At 46.9% G+C, this 14,493-nt stretch overlaps 1 protein-coding gene and 1 long non-coding RNA gene across 4 annotated transcripts in view; one reads left to right on the top strand and one right to left on the bottom strand.

The window, feature by feature from the left end:
* Positions 1-4,005: 4,005 nt before the first annotated feature.
* Positions 4,006-6,090, bottom strand: LOC121086006. Its single transcript, XR_005827263.1, has 2 exons — positions 4,974-6,090; positions 4,006-4,862 (listed from the first exon to the last, which is right to left on the bottom strand). It is a non-coding gene; the product is annotated as an uncharacterized LOC121086006 (long non-coding RNA).
* Positions 6,091-6,164: 74 nt separating this feature from the next.
* Positions 6,165-14,493, top strand: part of ADCY9 (adenylate cyclase 9) — a 97,490-nt gene continuing 89,161 nt past the window's right edge. The window contains exon 1 of one of the 3 annotated variants that reach the window (XM_040589106.1): positions 6,165-8,295. In XM_040589106.1, the coding sequence (XP_040445040.1) occupies positions 6,597-8,295 (1,699 nt within the window). In that variant the 5' untranslated portion in view covers positions 6,165-6,596. The remainder of the gene's footprint in view (positions 8,296-14,493) is intronic. The other 2 variants (XM_040589103.1, XM_040589104.1) reach the window with 2 other exon arrangements.

The raw sequence follows: 14,493 nt of genomic DNA, 5'->3' as shown, positions 1-14,493 counted from the left end.
TGCCCTGGAGGTAGGAGAGACAAGAAGGATGCAGCAGAGGCAAGAAGCAGGGTGGCCTGGCCTGAAGAATATGAAGAAACAGCACAAACAGTAGATGAACTGTTGAAACCTTGTGGGGGATTGGTGGCTGTGCCGGGGCAAGGTGCAGAAACCACTTACTGAAGTTAAGCTGCTGCAGGGGTGATAAAAGCCTTGTTGCAGCTGGCTAGTTTTGGTAGTACTGTGACAGGCATCCTTTTATAGGATGCTAAAAATTACTGATGCTACATCTGCAAGATCATAAGCTAACAACTTGAGAAGGGGAGATCCAGTGAATTAACACTATGGTTATTTTTCTACTTGTTGGTCTGAGTTGGAGCCACAGAAACTCCTTAATTTATATCACATAGTCCCTATCTTTACACGCCTTTTCACTGCCTTCCACCTACTCACAGAAGCCCTGCTGGTGACTTTACAATGTCACTTCCTCCTGTTTGACTGCAACTGTTGGTCACTTTCACTGGTTTTGGCTATTTTATGCTGTGCTGTAAAGCAGAGTTATGGCACGGGAGAGAGAATGACTTGACTCTACTTTGTGAATCCTGGGTGAGCATTGCTGTAGCTCCAACCGGTGTTCTACAGCTTCTACCTCATCTTCTTGCTGTCATTCCTTAATGGCTCAAAACTTTGCTTTACTCTGGCTGTAGTCTGTCCCTTGTCTCCCTAACCTGGACATCCTGAGAAGCTGCGAGTAGATGGAGTGGGAACTTGATGCTGGGCTGGTCTAGGCGACATCAGTGACTGCCGCTTGCACGGTCCTTCTCCTGCTGCTTATTTCTTGGTGCTTCTGCACCCAGACAGTCCCATTCATAGCAATCTTACCACTCCTATTTCAAATAAGAAAATACCTTTTCCCCCTTTTTTAATTTATTTTTTTAAAGAAGCAGAGTGTCACTTGGGTTCCTCCACTGAGTGTTTGTAGTTACAAAAGCATGTTAGATGTGGCTGTAGTTGCAGATAACAGTGGTACTTCATCTCTTTGGAAATGGAGCAAGTTTCTATTTTGGGCTTTGCTGACTCAAGGGTGAGGTACCCAAGCCGATTCAGCAGCTTGGCAAGCCAGGAGAACTTCTGGTTATGAATGGAATGAGCAATAAATTTTAAGTTTGTCTGCATCTTACAGAAATGTATATTTGACTGAAGCCACCTCCTGGTGGCAGACGTTCTGGCAAAGAAGCAGTATAATCTGCATGGCTTTCAGCGTAGAAGGCTACACAAATGAGGGAACCGTAAAGCCTGCAAGTAAAATCCTGGTCCTATGGGAGCCGGTGATTCCCACTCAGCTGGACCAGGTTTTATCTTCCCTCTTGAGGTCCAAGTCACATAAAAAGGTCTTCTACTGCTTATTCACTTATTTTATCTGTGCATCTCCTCTGGGATGTGAAATCATGTCAGTAACACTAACATCCCAAACTGCAGTTTCAGAAGGATGAAAATACAGAACGCAAAACTAAGCTGGCTACCCCATGGAAGTGAGGAGAACACACCACTCACCCAGCTTCTGTAGCTTCATGAGGAAAAGATGTCAAAAGGTAACTCTTGTGCCCTTTTATGGAAAAGGGAAATAAACATCGTGATACTTCTCTAATTTTAAAAATAATGAAGGAGTAACAATCCTCCAAAATATTTTCTAATGTTTGCCTGTTAGTCTGTGAACAGCAGTCAGAAAATTCTTATTTTTTTAAAACCCATAACATGAATTTTTTTACCTAGAGGTAACCAGGATTCAAAACAAAAACTCACAATGAATGCTGCGCACGCCAGAAGGATGCAGATGCAGAAGTCTGTCAGAAGGTGGGATCCTGCTATTCGTTAAGGTAACAACATAGGGAACGGGGCATCTGGGGTGTCTCCCTTGAGTCTTTCTGTCTGTGGATGGACCAAACGGGTTTTAACACCTTTTCCTCCCATGTTTATGCAGTTTCCAGAGGCAGGCAGGATCAGTAGTCTCCACCCATGGCATCCATGATGCCTTTTCTTTCAGGCTGTTAAGTTTGCCTTTGACAGCATACAATAAAAGCCACAAACTTCTAAATGGCATTCCTCCTCCCCAGCTACACCAACTATACTGGCATTAATATACACTGTTGTTCCAGCCAGCAGTTCCCATGTCATATTCTTCTGCCTCGTGAAGGCGGTTTGTGAAGTCTAAAAAAGCATCATGTGGGTTGTCACATTTCAGAACCCCCCTAAATAGTTTCGCACAGCTCCATCAGATAAGCAGCGAAGTACAATATTATGAACATCAAACAAAAGCTAATCATTAGAGCTGACAAAGCTGTGCCTCTGAGAAGGGAAGTAAATTCAGTTCTATAGACTAAATATGTATATTTAGTGGCATGAAGTTAAAAGAAATGCGCAAGTAGGATATGCGTTTGCCCAGCTATTGCTCTGTAAAATATTTCCTCTAACTCTGGTCTCTGAGAAACAAAACCACTCACAATATTTTGGAAAATAACCAGAGTGCTCTGCAGGACAACAGCACAACCCAGAACTACCAGACACTCAAAATGAACCTGGGACTCAACATCAATACCATGTGGTAGCTGCCAGCTCTTCTGAGATGCGCTAACCATAGTTGCTAAGAAAGTGACCAAGAGGAAGCATCTTCCTTAACAGATGCTACAAACATTACCCCCTCAGATGCTGCCACAGAGGGACATGCTGACTGCATTATATTCCATGGGGTTACACTCCTCCTGGACAAAAACAAACCAGAAGGCAGGGGGGAAGTAATGGATACAAGTTCAAACCACTTCTCACCCTCCGAGACAAATATTAGTCAGACTTGAAATAAATAGAAGCATCACCGGTGTTTCTTGATTACTGCTTACATGTATTTAATCTGCTGCTTTAATTCAATGGAGAAAAATCTTCACAATACAAGCAAAGTGAAAGAATAGTGCCAGTGACATAACGCTCAATTTAAAAAATTCAGTCTTTTGGGAGGCAGCATTAGGTCTTTCCCAGCCAGTACAGAGCTAACACAAGATAACTGTTCTCCCTGCTGCATACACAGCATACATTTCCACGGAACATGATAGAGGAAGCTGGGGAACAGCTGGGCTGGTGAATGTTGGGTGACATTATCACCCAAAAGATCAAGAGGAGGAGTGGGGTGGAAGTCTATGGGTAACAAACCTAGTGGGAGCTTCCTTGGAAGAGCAAGGATTCTGAACAATCTCAAAATCACAATCTGAAGCTTACCAAAGGAGGGGTTTGACAAGTCGGATGTCTTCTTCAGTCCCATTCCACTGTCCTTCGAACCAGTAAATGAAAGCTGGGAAAGAGGAGACTACTTCATTAGCAGAGATCAAAAGCTGTGTCTGACCAGTAGCCAGACAAAATTTGGGATCATGTGGGTCACTCGGTCAAAGCTTGTGATGCAGCCAGTATCTTTGATGTGATTCTGTTTCTTCTAAGAACACACAAAGTCCTGCTTTATTGAGCGCAGGGGGAACAAGGCACACTTCTCTCACTTCTCAGCCTGAGCTTTGCTTCTGCGGGTCCTCTGCCTCCCGCGTTCATGTATCTCTGTGCCCGAAGCGTCGGTCTCTTCCATGTGCAAAAAGGGAAGATGCACACGAGCGGGCTCTCTCCTCTGACTGTGTGTGCACACTTGTGCACGTGAACTTTTCCTATGCAGCACCCGCACACCTGAGCCACCACCTCCTTGCATGCTTCCGTACAGCTGTACACACCGCTGCCTAACAGTTTTAATTTGAACGAAGGTACAATCCCACATCTTTATTTTAGGTGAAAATTGAATTAAAGACTATCCAAGCAAGTTTCAGTAATAAACACCAATTTGAAGGCCCTCAACTTTTACTACACTCTAGGCAAACAATGATTTATTTATTTACTGCCCATGCACTCTTAATCACTCTGGACCAAAGGAACTGAATGAAATCATGACTTTGTTCATACTAGAGGGAAAACTCACATCTTCAACTGGAGGAAAATGTACTCTGGTGTTCTTTTCAATGACATCCTGATTTACTTAGAAATAATAAGGGCTTAAATTATTTCCTGTTTACCCTCCTCCCCGCCCCCATTTTAGCTCTTTGTAGTTTCTACAGTTTTTGGAAGGGTGTTAAGGAAATGCAGCTGACCCAGAGTGGCTGTGGAGTAAGGCTGTCATAAGCAATAATAATAATTTAGTGCTATCATAAAGCAAGGCTAAAAAAATTGATGCTGGAATTTCAGTACCTCTTCTGTTCAAATCACCCAACCTCTACAACAACATAAATCTTACAGGTTTACATAAAAAAGTTAAAAACACAGGTAGTTTCACCTTAAATTCTTTGCCATAGACATAAAAAACTTTTATCCTCTTCCCACCAAGTTTCTACAGTGTCTTTGAGTCCTTGGAAGTTGTCACATTTAATCCTCCAAATTAAATAAATCCGTCATCCTTTATGAAGTAAAAACGTAACGTAAAGTGCACTTAAGATAATCAATAAAAAGGTCGCAAAGATGTCTTAGTAAATGTATCAATTAATAGGCAAGCCTGGGAGGCCATCCACACCTTCTGCCCCGTCAGCTCAGGGATTTCCTCCTCCCTAACGATCCCTATGGAAAAGCGGCATGGCGAGCAGCGTTCCCGATGAAATATTGATCAGATGAGTCAGTAGTTGCAATTTAAGAGACTGGTACGTCACAGCACAACCAAAACAATTATTGCTAAAAGACTTTTTTTATTACAGATTATTTTGGTATCAAATACCTCAGGAAATGCAAATGTCTTCTTAGTCGTCTTCCTCATCATAACAATGATAATAAAAACCAACACATTTTTCGGCATGGTTACAGAGCAGTGATACCTTTACAAAAGAATTGGAAAAAATTACAGGTTTCAGTTCCAGTAACCGTGTGGCCACGTATTTTCTAGTACTATTTAAGAAAAAAAAGAAGAAAAAAAAAGTGTATTTTACCGAACGCTGCCGTCTTCAGCGGAGGGGCTCGCTGCTGCGGAGCGCTGCTGCAAGCGGGGGGGCGGCACCCGGGGGGGTCCCGGGCGGCCCGGCCGTGCCCACGCCTCAGGGACCCGGGTCCGGGGGGATGGGGGGCAGCACCCTGAGCCCGGGGGAGGGACGGAGGGCGGGAAGAGGCTGAGGCGACCGCGGAGGGACCCTGCGAGGGAGGGAGATACGGACCGCCTGGGAGGAAGAGATAATAACGTTGAAGGAGGCGGCAGGCGGGATCGCGTCAGTTATAAACAAGCGAGGAAAAAAAACAGGGGGAAGAGGAGGAAAAAGCAGCCCGCGAGTGTCCGGCGGGATGCGGAACGGCTGAATTGTTTGCTGGAGTGCATGTTGTTTGCGCATGGCAAATGTCAGCCGTGCCAGCGGCGGCTCCCTGGCCCCCCCGGGAACAACCAGGGCCCTCAGGGCGGCAGCGGGACCCGCCGGCAGACCGGGGGGGGCAGCGCCCGGCGAGAAGCCGCGGGGCGGGGGGCCACTCTGAGGGACCGCCCGGCTGCGGGTCATCCCGCGCCGTCCCGTCCCTGTCAGCCCTTCCCCGGCCGCTGCCTCACGGAGGGACAGACCCCCCGCCGCCGCGGAGGGGACGGGGCCGCGAGTGCCCGCGGGGGCCGCTCCCTCCCCGCGCCCCTCAGGCCGGGAAGAGGGGGGGCGGGAACGGGGCGGGGGGGACTGCGCGCTCCCGCCGCGGCGCCGCGCCCCATTGGCCAGCGGGAGCGCGCACCCGCAGCCCCCCCCTTCCCCGTCCCAAATCCCCCCGTGAGGAAGATGGTGGCGGCGGCCTGAGCGCGCCCCCGCCGCGTCGCTCCCCTCCCCTCGCACGGCGGCGCGCAGGCGGGCGGGCCGGCCCCCGCCAGGGCACGGAGCTCCCCGCGGCGGCGCGGCACCACCCCACCGGGAGGGTGACGGGACCAGCGCCGCCGGGCCCCGCGGCGGGCGAGGAGACGGAGGCGGCCGAGCCCCGCGCCGCGGCTGAGGAACGCCGCGGGGGCACTCGCTCTCTCGCCCGGGCGCTGCCCGCGGCGCCGGCAGGGCGCGGGCGGCCGCGGGCCCAAGGCCCCGTTGGCGGGGAGCGGCGGGGAGGGCCGCGCAGGCCGGCGGGGGGCGGCCGCCGGTGCCGTCCCGGCTGGGCGGGCGAGGGAGGCGGGCGGGCGGCTGGAGCCGGCCCCTTGGCGGCGGCCGCGAGGGGAGCGCTGCCCGGCGGGCGCGGGGAGGAAGCCGCGGCCAGCTGCAGGCGACATGGAGGAGCGGTCCCCTCCCGGCGGGGGCCCGGCGTCCCCTCCGCGGGGCTGAGCCTCGGCGGGGCTGCGGGAGCGGGGCCGGCGGCGGGCGGCAGCCCCGGCCCTGCCCGGCCGGCGGAGGCGGGCGAGGCGGGGGGGAATATGCGGGGCTGCCCGCGCCCCAGCGCCCTGTGTGCCCAGCCCGGCGAGCGGCGCGGCGCCGCGGCGCTGCCCGGCCGCCCCCCCCGCGCCGGCGGCGGGAGGAGACTAGAGGCGCCGCTGCCAGGAGCCCCGGTGCCTTTCCCGGCCCGAGAGACCCAACTCCTGAGCGGGCTCTTCGGGAGGAATTGACAACATGGCTTCCCCACCGCACCAGCAGCTGCTGCATCACCACAGCACCGAGGTGAGCTGCGACTCCAGCGGGGACAGCAACAGCGTGACGGTGAAAATCAACCCCAAGCAGCACCAGGGCTGCTCCTCCGCCAAGCACTGCAAGTACAGCATCTCCTCCAGCTGCAGCTCGGGGGAGTCGGGGGGCACCCGCCGAGCCGGCGGCGGTGGCCCCGGCGGCCCCGGCCTCCGCCGGCAGAAGAAGCTGCCACAGCTCTTCGAGAGGGCCTCTTCCAAGTGGTGGAACCCCAAGTTCGACTCTAATAACCTGGAGGAGGCTTGCATGGAGAGATGCTTCCCACAGACCCAGCGCAGGTTTCGCTATGCCCTCTTCTACATCGGCGTGGCCTGCCTTCTCTGGGGCATCTACTTCGGCATACACATGAGAGAGAAACAGATTGTTTTCATGGTGCCGGCTTTGTGCTTCCTCTTGGTATGTGTAGCTTTTTTTGTGTTCACTTTCACCAAGACTTATGCCCGCCATTACGTATGGACTTCGCTGATACTCACCCTCCTGGTCTTTGCATTGACTCTGGCTCCGCAGTTCCAGGCTCTGAAACCTATCTCAGGAAGTGGTGACATGTCCAATCGGACTCCCCTGGCAGATCCCACAGACACTTGTCTTTCTCAAGTAGGCAGTTTTTCTATGTGTATTGAAGTGCTCTTGTTGCTTTACACGGTGATGCACTTACCCTTGTATTTAAGCTTGTTCCTGGGACTGTCGTACTCAGTCCTCTTCGAGACCTTTGGTTATCACTTCCGCGACGAGAACTGTTTTACACCTCTAGGAGCTGGTGCGGTTTACTGGGAGCTGTTGAGCAAAGCCTTCCTGCACATCTGCATCCACGCCATCGGTATTCATTTATTTATCATGTCCGAAGTCAGATCGAGAAGCACATTCCTGAAAGTGGGGCAGTCCATCATGCATGGAAAGGACTTAGAAGTGGAAAAAGCCCTGAAAGAGAGGATGATTCATTCTGTTATGCCAAGAATAATAGCCGATGACTTAATGAAGCAGGGGGATGATGAAAGTGAAAACTCCATCAAACGTCATTCCACCTCAAGCCCCAAAAACAGGAAGAAGAAACCCTCCATACAGAAAACCCCCATAATATTCCGTCCTTTTAAAATGCAGCAGATAGAGCAAGTGAGCATTTTGTTTGCAGACATTGTGGGCTTCACGAAAATGAGTGCCAATAAATCTGCCCATGCTCTGGTGGGACTCCTGAACGACCTCTTTGGACGTTTTGACCGTCTGTGCGAGGACACTAAATGCGAGAAGATAAGCACTTTGGGAGACTGCTACTACTGTGTAGCCGGCTGCCCAGAGCCCCGGGCAGATCATGCTTACTGCTGCATTGAGATGGGCTTGGGTATGATTAAAGCCATTGAGCAGTTTTGTCAAGAGAAAAAAGAAATGGTAAACATGAGAGTTGGTGTTCATACGGGGACAGTCCTCTGTGGCATTTTGGGCATGAGAAGATTCAAGTTTGATGTGTGGTCCAATGATGTCAATTTGGCCAATCTGATGGAGCAGCTCGGGGTAGCTGGAAAAGTCCATATTTCGGAAGCTACTGCGAAATACTTGGATGATCGTTATGAAATGGAGGATGGAAAGGTGATTGAGCGAGTTGGTCAGAGTGTGGTAGCCGACCAGTTAAAAGGTATGTGCTTCTATATTGTGCTCTTTTTTTTTTTTTTTTTTTTTTTCCCTCCCCCTCTTGTATGAGGGAATATATTTTCCCTAGTGCATATTCTGTGCTTGCTGACTTGCAAATTGAACAAGTTTTACATTTTAACTCCACGTGCTGGTGATTACAAACACCATGGGGATTACGGAATAAAAGATGCCAAGGAGATAAGCATGAAAGATCTCCTGGGGTACTCCAAATGTGCATAGGCTTCAAAACGCCTTAGTGCTTCTTGTGAGAGTATCACATTGTAGGGAGGAGAAGGTTAGTGTGTTTGCTGTCTGCAAGAGGTTTTTGTTTTACTGTTGTGTGTCATCCTTTAATTCAGTAAGTAAACTTGTTAATTGACTTCATGTGCCATACATAGAGCATATGTGTTTTGCAAAATTATGTATATCTGTGAAAAGTTTTTTTTGGCATTGGGAGAGTTGGGACTGTGAAGGCATTTGGGAAAAATGACAGCTGGATTCACAGAAAGGAATGAGCACTGTAGATTTGGCAGTTTGATACAGCAAGTTGCTGCAGTTCGAAGTTAGGCTGGAAAAAGTTACTCAGGTGGTTCAGTGAGCTGGCAGATGCTCTCATTTCTGTAGCTCTAAGGATTTGGGGATAAAACTGCAGATTTGCCTTTAGGAAAAGAAAATGAGGGATTCTTCGGTTCCCCTTTATGGCTTGGCTGAGGATCCATTTTTCGTTTTTCTAGAGTATTCATTTTGAAATGAAGCCTTTGACTGCTTTCTAGCAGCACTTACAGGCGTGTGCAGGAGGCTCATACATGCTGAGGTTTAATTGTCTCTTTATTAAGAGCTGTGTCGCTTTAGTGCTGTGCCTTTGTCTCATGGAGGTATGGTTGGCTGCAGTGCTTGTAGCCCAAGGTGGGGAGCAGATGGATCAAAACAGGAGTGGAATACGTTGCAAACCCTTTTATGCTATCTGATTTTATTTGCTCTGTTTCTAAATGTACCCATTTTTATAAAGTAAGCGTGGAAAACAGTGGAAGAAACTGAAGGAGTCGTAGGACAGCGTTGTGATGGGGGAAGGAGATATTTGTTGCAACAAATACAAAACAAGGCCAGGGTGGCTGTAGAAAGGTCAGTGAGTAAGGACGGTGGGGGGAGTATTGCAAAACAGTGGTGGAAGCAGTAACGGCAGGCTGCTCGCCTGTGGCAGGTGCTTATTTTGATGTGACACAAATACTTATTTTTGGTGAGCTAGCTGTCTGCGTGCATATGGCAGTGGGGCTGAAATGAGAGGCTTACGGGGAGGGAGAATATCGACAGTGACATTGGTGGCTGGAAGCCATAGAACTGAAGCAGATGTGTGTCCCTGGGCTTTGGCTTTCTGTTCAGCTTCTAAAAATACAAATTGAGTTAATTTCTTTGAATACTGTTGACACTGATCTATTTCAGTGGAAGTGTGCTTTCAAGAAAAAAGGATCAGATGTAATCTCTCCATTACTCTTAAGTTGAATCTTGCCATTCTGGAGAAAATAAATTGAATAGTTGTAGAGAAACTACCCTGCAGCATTTCTCTCTTCCATCTACCTTTACAGCCAGATGCAGTGTGAAGGCTGTATTGTAGCAACAAATTAAATTAAGTATTTTTGCTGAATTTGTAACTGTACTCGATATCATTAATTACAAAATGACATGAACTTACTTGTGGAGACTGATGTTACTGCTCTTAAATATTTTTATTTATTTATTTTTTTATATTTTCTAGATCACAAGAGCACTCTCTAGCGCAATTATACCCCATGTCAGGAGTATTTTTTTCATGGTCTTTCTCAGACTTCTGTGCTGTCCTTGGTTACATCTATTGTGAGAGGGTATGGGCTGCTGTGTCTCATCAGTACGGTGGTTCAGGTTTTGCAGCTCTGAATGCCTTTCACAGGTCCTGCTTTAGCCAGGGCACTACAGATGAACAAACTGAAATGCAGTCTAGGTAAGATGAAGTATGCTTTGAAGACTGATATTTTAATGGTCTCTTCTTACCCTGAAACCTAGCTATGAAAGCAACTGGAGTATGTGGTAAGAATTGCTTTAACAAGGAGTGTGGGTTGGGCTGGTATTTTTCCCCTTTCCCTTCTGTATTTTGTTGTGGAACTGTAATTAGCTTCCATTTCTTATCAATGTCTTACATAGTTATAGGAGTCTGTGTGTACTTTTAAACCAAGCAGACCTCTACCACAGCTGCCTTTATCCAAAGGTCTGTGGCGCACATGGTCTCTTGTCCGTCCCGTGCCCAGACCCTCAGGGAAATGTGGATGCTGCAGATGCCCGTTTTTTCCTGTATCCTCAGTACTTTGTTCCGCAGTCAGATCACTTGGCTGATAGGTAAATGGCAGCAGGGGCAAAAAAAAAAAAAAAAAAAAAAAAAAGGCAATGATAAAAGCACTCTTAACAGCAGTGCACACAGGCTGGCATCTAGAACCTGCTGCAGGGGAGGGTTTTGTTAAGTAGCAGCTCTGAGATTTAATAGAATAAACTGAGATTTCACCTCTTAATTAATTGTTCTCTGCCAAGCAACTGCTCAGTTTTGTGAACGGAGGTGCTGTTACAAAGCTTCGCTCTCTGCTATTTTCCCTGAGAATTTGTTGATAGTAGTGATAGAGAAGAGGAAGTTTGTTGTGGTTGTTTAATTATGTTATATGTCTCATTCTTTTCAATTATGAAAGTGCTGCAGAGATAACAGACATAAGCTTTGTTTCCCTACCAGCACTTTGCTTCTCAGCTTCCTTTCAAGCCTTGATATCTTAATGATATCCTATTTTTTATGTTGTATATCTAGTATGTTATCTCTTAATTGTCTGGGCTGCCGCAGTAGTCGTAGCAATCTTTCTGTAGGCTAAGTCAATGTGGTGAAGTAAACCATTCACAGAGCAAAACGGGAGGTGCCGAGGACTCGGTGTCCACATTACGCATGTTTTAGGACTTCTGCCGAAGACTGGTTCTGGACTGGGTCTTTCAACCAAAGTACCTCTGTGGTTGGAGCGCATCAGGCATGCTCCCGGAGCGAGTCGCTTGGCTTGGTTCACCCAGAAGGAATCCAGGTACAACTCTACAGTGTGCACCAGAGCAGGGTAAGTAGGAGTGAATTGGGCAAACTGCTTCAAAACCGTGCTTACCATTCCATTTGAAATACTAGTCTAGATGTACCCCGAGTTGTCTGAGTGCTGTTCTGCTTGGTTTTTGGAATAGACGAGGCAAAACTAAGTTTTTCTTTCCCTTTGCTGTTTTGTGATTTGCTGAAAGCTTAGGATGGAAATATCTTTTCTTCCTCCTTTGCTTCCTTGGCTCCTTATTGCAAGGAGTGGGGCCCTGGTGTGTTCCCTCCTGTTTCTGACTTCTGAATTAAGTAGATGGCATCTAAAACAAATCAGCAAAGAGAGCGAGCCATTGGTGACCTTAGAGCGTTTTTACCTGTTTCTGACTGCTGTTTAAGATTGCTTATGCTGTCTGTTTTCACTGCACCTGATCCCCTTGGATGTGGAGGGAACGTGGCAGAGGAATGTTGCGGTGATTTTTTTGAGGTCCACAGATAAACCCCTAGACATCAGTTCAGTTGCATCTTCGGTAATAATTTTGCCATGGGATTTGAGGCAATGCACTTTTTCTTGCTGAGCTTCCTAGCAGATAGATTTATTGAAGACTATGAGATACTGGGTCACATAACGCACATTAATGCATCCCTTCTGAACCCTAGAGTCAGAGATCTCTACTCAGATTATAAAAAGTTCAGCTTACGGAAATATTTTTGGGTTGTTCTGTTCTTGGTGGTTTGGATTTCTCTTTCTTGTTACCGTGGAGGTCACAATATTGCTATTTGCCAGCCAGCAACTCTTCCAGAAATACCAGGGTCACCAGCACCTTTTTTTGAGTGCTCAAAATACATAAGCATGTTGGGGCAAGAATGCTTTCTCTGTGTTTATAGAGCATAGCACAGTGGAACCATGATTTCATCAGGGGCGTTTGTATGTATGCTGATACTCTAATGAGAGTCAATGTTATTGAAGTTCCTGTTAAAAGAATTCTTGAACTTTCTGCAGCAAGGCACCTCTGTGTGTTCAGTTTGCCTCAAGGAATGGCTTTTCTGTGGAATTTCTGTTAGAAGCCCTTGGAAGATACAGATACTCTTTTCTGTCTGACTTTTTGGTGTTTGTTTCGTTATGGAAAAAAACGTAAGCTTGTGCGGTGTGTCACCTGGCTAACCAAACCGTGTTGCTGATGGCTTCGGAGGGAGGTCAGCTTTCACAGTGCTTACTGCCTGAACATCCACCAGTTCACCTGTGGCGACTGGTGGCTGTTCCTGATAAAGCGTATCACAGATCTGCAGCTTACTGTATTGTCTTTCACTGTTCTCCAGGTTTCTTTTAATATCAGCTTTACTTGTAAACATTTTTTTAATAAAGCAAATCAGTAATAAAAGTCAGTGTTTTGCCTGACATTGAAACCTCTTCACATAATGTAAGGCAATTATTTCTCCATAAATAGCTTAGCTCTTCACATGGTGGCAACCTGCGACGCACGGGATGCTTTTCCCTTGGCAGACCATGGGATACGGCTCTGCTGGGTGACTTGGTACTCTGCTGCTGCTTCAGGTTTGGCTTACAGGGAACACAGGGTGGGTGTTCCTGCCAGACAAAAGCCTTAGATAAGGTTATGAAGAGAAAAGTCATTGACTTTTTCTTCCCTTCCTCACCTCTGCGGCCGATCAGGGAGAGACTACGATTACACTGTGATGGTGGTGAAGGCTTCCCTGCCCGCCTCGTCTGTCTTTTCCCAGCCCTGCGCACAGAGGACCTGTAGCTGAAATGTGCTGCTGGAAGTTCATAGGTAGATGAAAGATAAGATGAAAGTTTTCCTTAGCTTTTTGAGGCCAGCCTGCTGGGCATAGTGTAAATCTAGAGGGCTTGTGCTTGTGCCAGCAGGACAGCTCTGCACAGATTCAGTTTTGCTCTGTGGCTTGGCTAAGGGCAGCTTGAGTCTCTAGTGAGTGTTTTAGGGGTGAGTGCAGGAGGTTGGGGTGATTGTGTTGTGTCTTGCCAGCTGCACTACGTGTCTTCCTGCTCAGCCTCTAGTTTCATCATGTTCAATAAATGTAAATCTTTAGATACTGGCTTTTTATATTTATTGAACTCATTTGTGACAGGCATTGTAATTCTGGATTTCATATGTTCTGATACTGATCTGGCGGTCAGGCAACATTGGATAGATGAACAAATGTCTCTTTTAAGTGGTAATGAAGTCTGCATGTGTATGTATTTCCACTTTCCCACAAACCAAAATCCTAAGTGCTGACTGAGGCATAAAATTTTAGTGACTAGTCAGTCAGTTTATCAGTTTTATATAACCTGACCTATTAACTGTTGTTACTGTGGTAGTGGTTCATGATCTTATTTTCAATTGTGAGATTGAAAATAAAATACCATACACAGGTTGACTTGACTCCTTTATTTAAAAAATGAAAAGTATTCAGTGACAGATAACAAATTATAATTAGAGGTAATTTGCATGAAGGCATATTGCCAGGAAGAAGTAAATTCTACATTAATTTAACATTTTGACGTGATCTGTAATTTTATCATGTAATAGCAAAAAGAAGAGGAGGTAATTAGTGAATGTAGTTGTTCAGCCTGGTTCTTGTCTTCACATAGTGAAGTTGTGTTTCATCACTGTAAACAAAAGAAGGAACCTTGTAAGAAAACCTGGTGATTGTTCAGCTTTCCAAATATTTTACATGATGCAATGACAACTTTTTCTGAAAGTAAACCTATGTATTAGTGCATTAGTACTGATCAGCTTTACTACCAGGCAGGTTTTGTGACCTCTGCAGGAAGGTCACAGTTTTCCAAATTTTGAGGAAGATTTGTTGACTTGCTCTTGGTTTTATTTGTGCAAGACCAAGCAGAAAAATATCAATTAAAAAATATTCACACTTAAGCTGTTTTTGTTATTTAAGGGAACTTGGATGTTGGATTTTGAGGCTTTGAGTTTTGATAACATACTTAAGGGCTAATTTTACCGCATACAGTGAAAAAGAATTTATAAGCCTAGTTCGTACCTATGTAAGATTTTCCACTTTGTACGGGATGGAGATTGGTTCTAACCATATACTTTGTTAAACAAGTACGGGCTCCAGTTTCAATTAACAGCGTGTCCTGATGCTAAT

Source organism: Falco naumanni, chromosome 4, assembly GCF_017639655.2.
Source record: "Falco naumanni isolate bFalNau1 chromosome 4, bFalNau1.pat, whole genome shotgun sequence".
NCBI classification, from domain to species: Eukaryota; Metazoa; Chordata; class Aves; order Falconiformes; family Falconidae; genus Falco; species Falco naumanni.
Note: the sequence above shows the minus strand (reverse complement) of the source record. Positions and strands in the feature narration are given on the sequence as shown.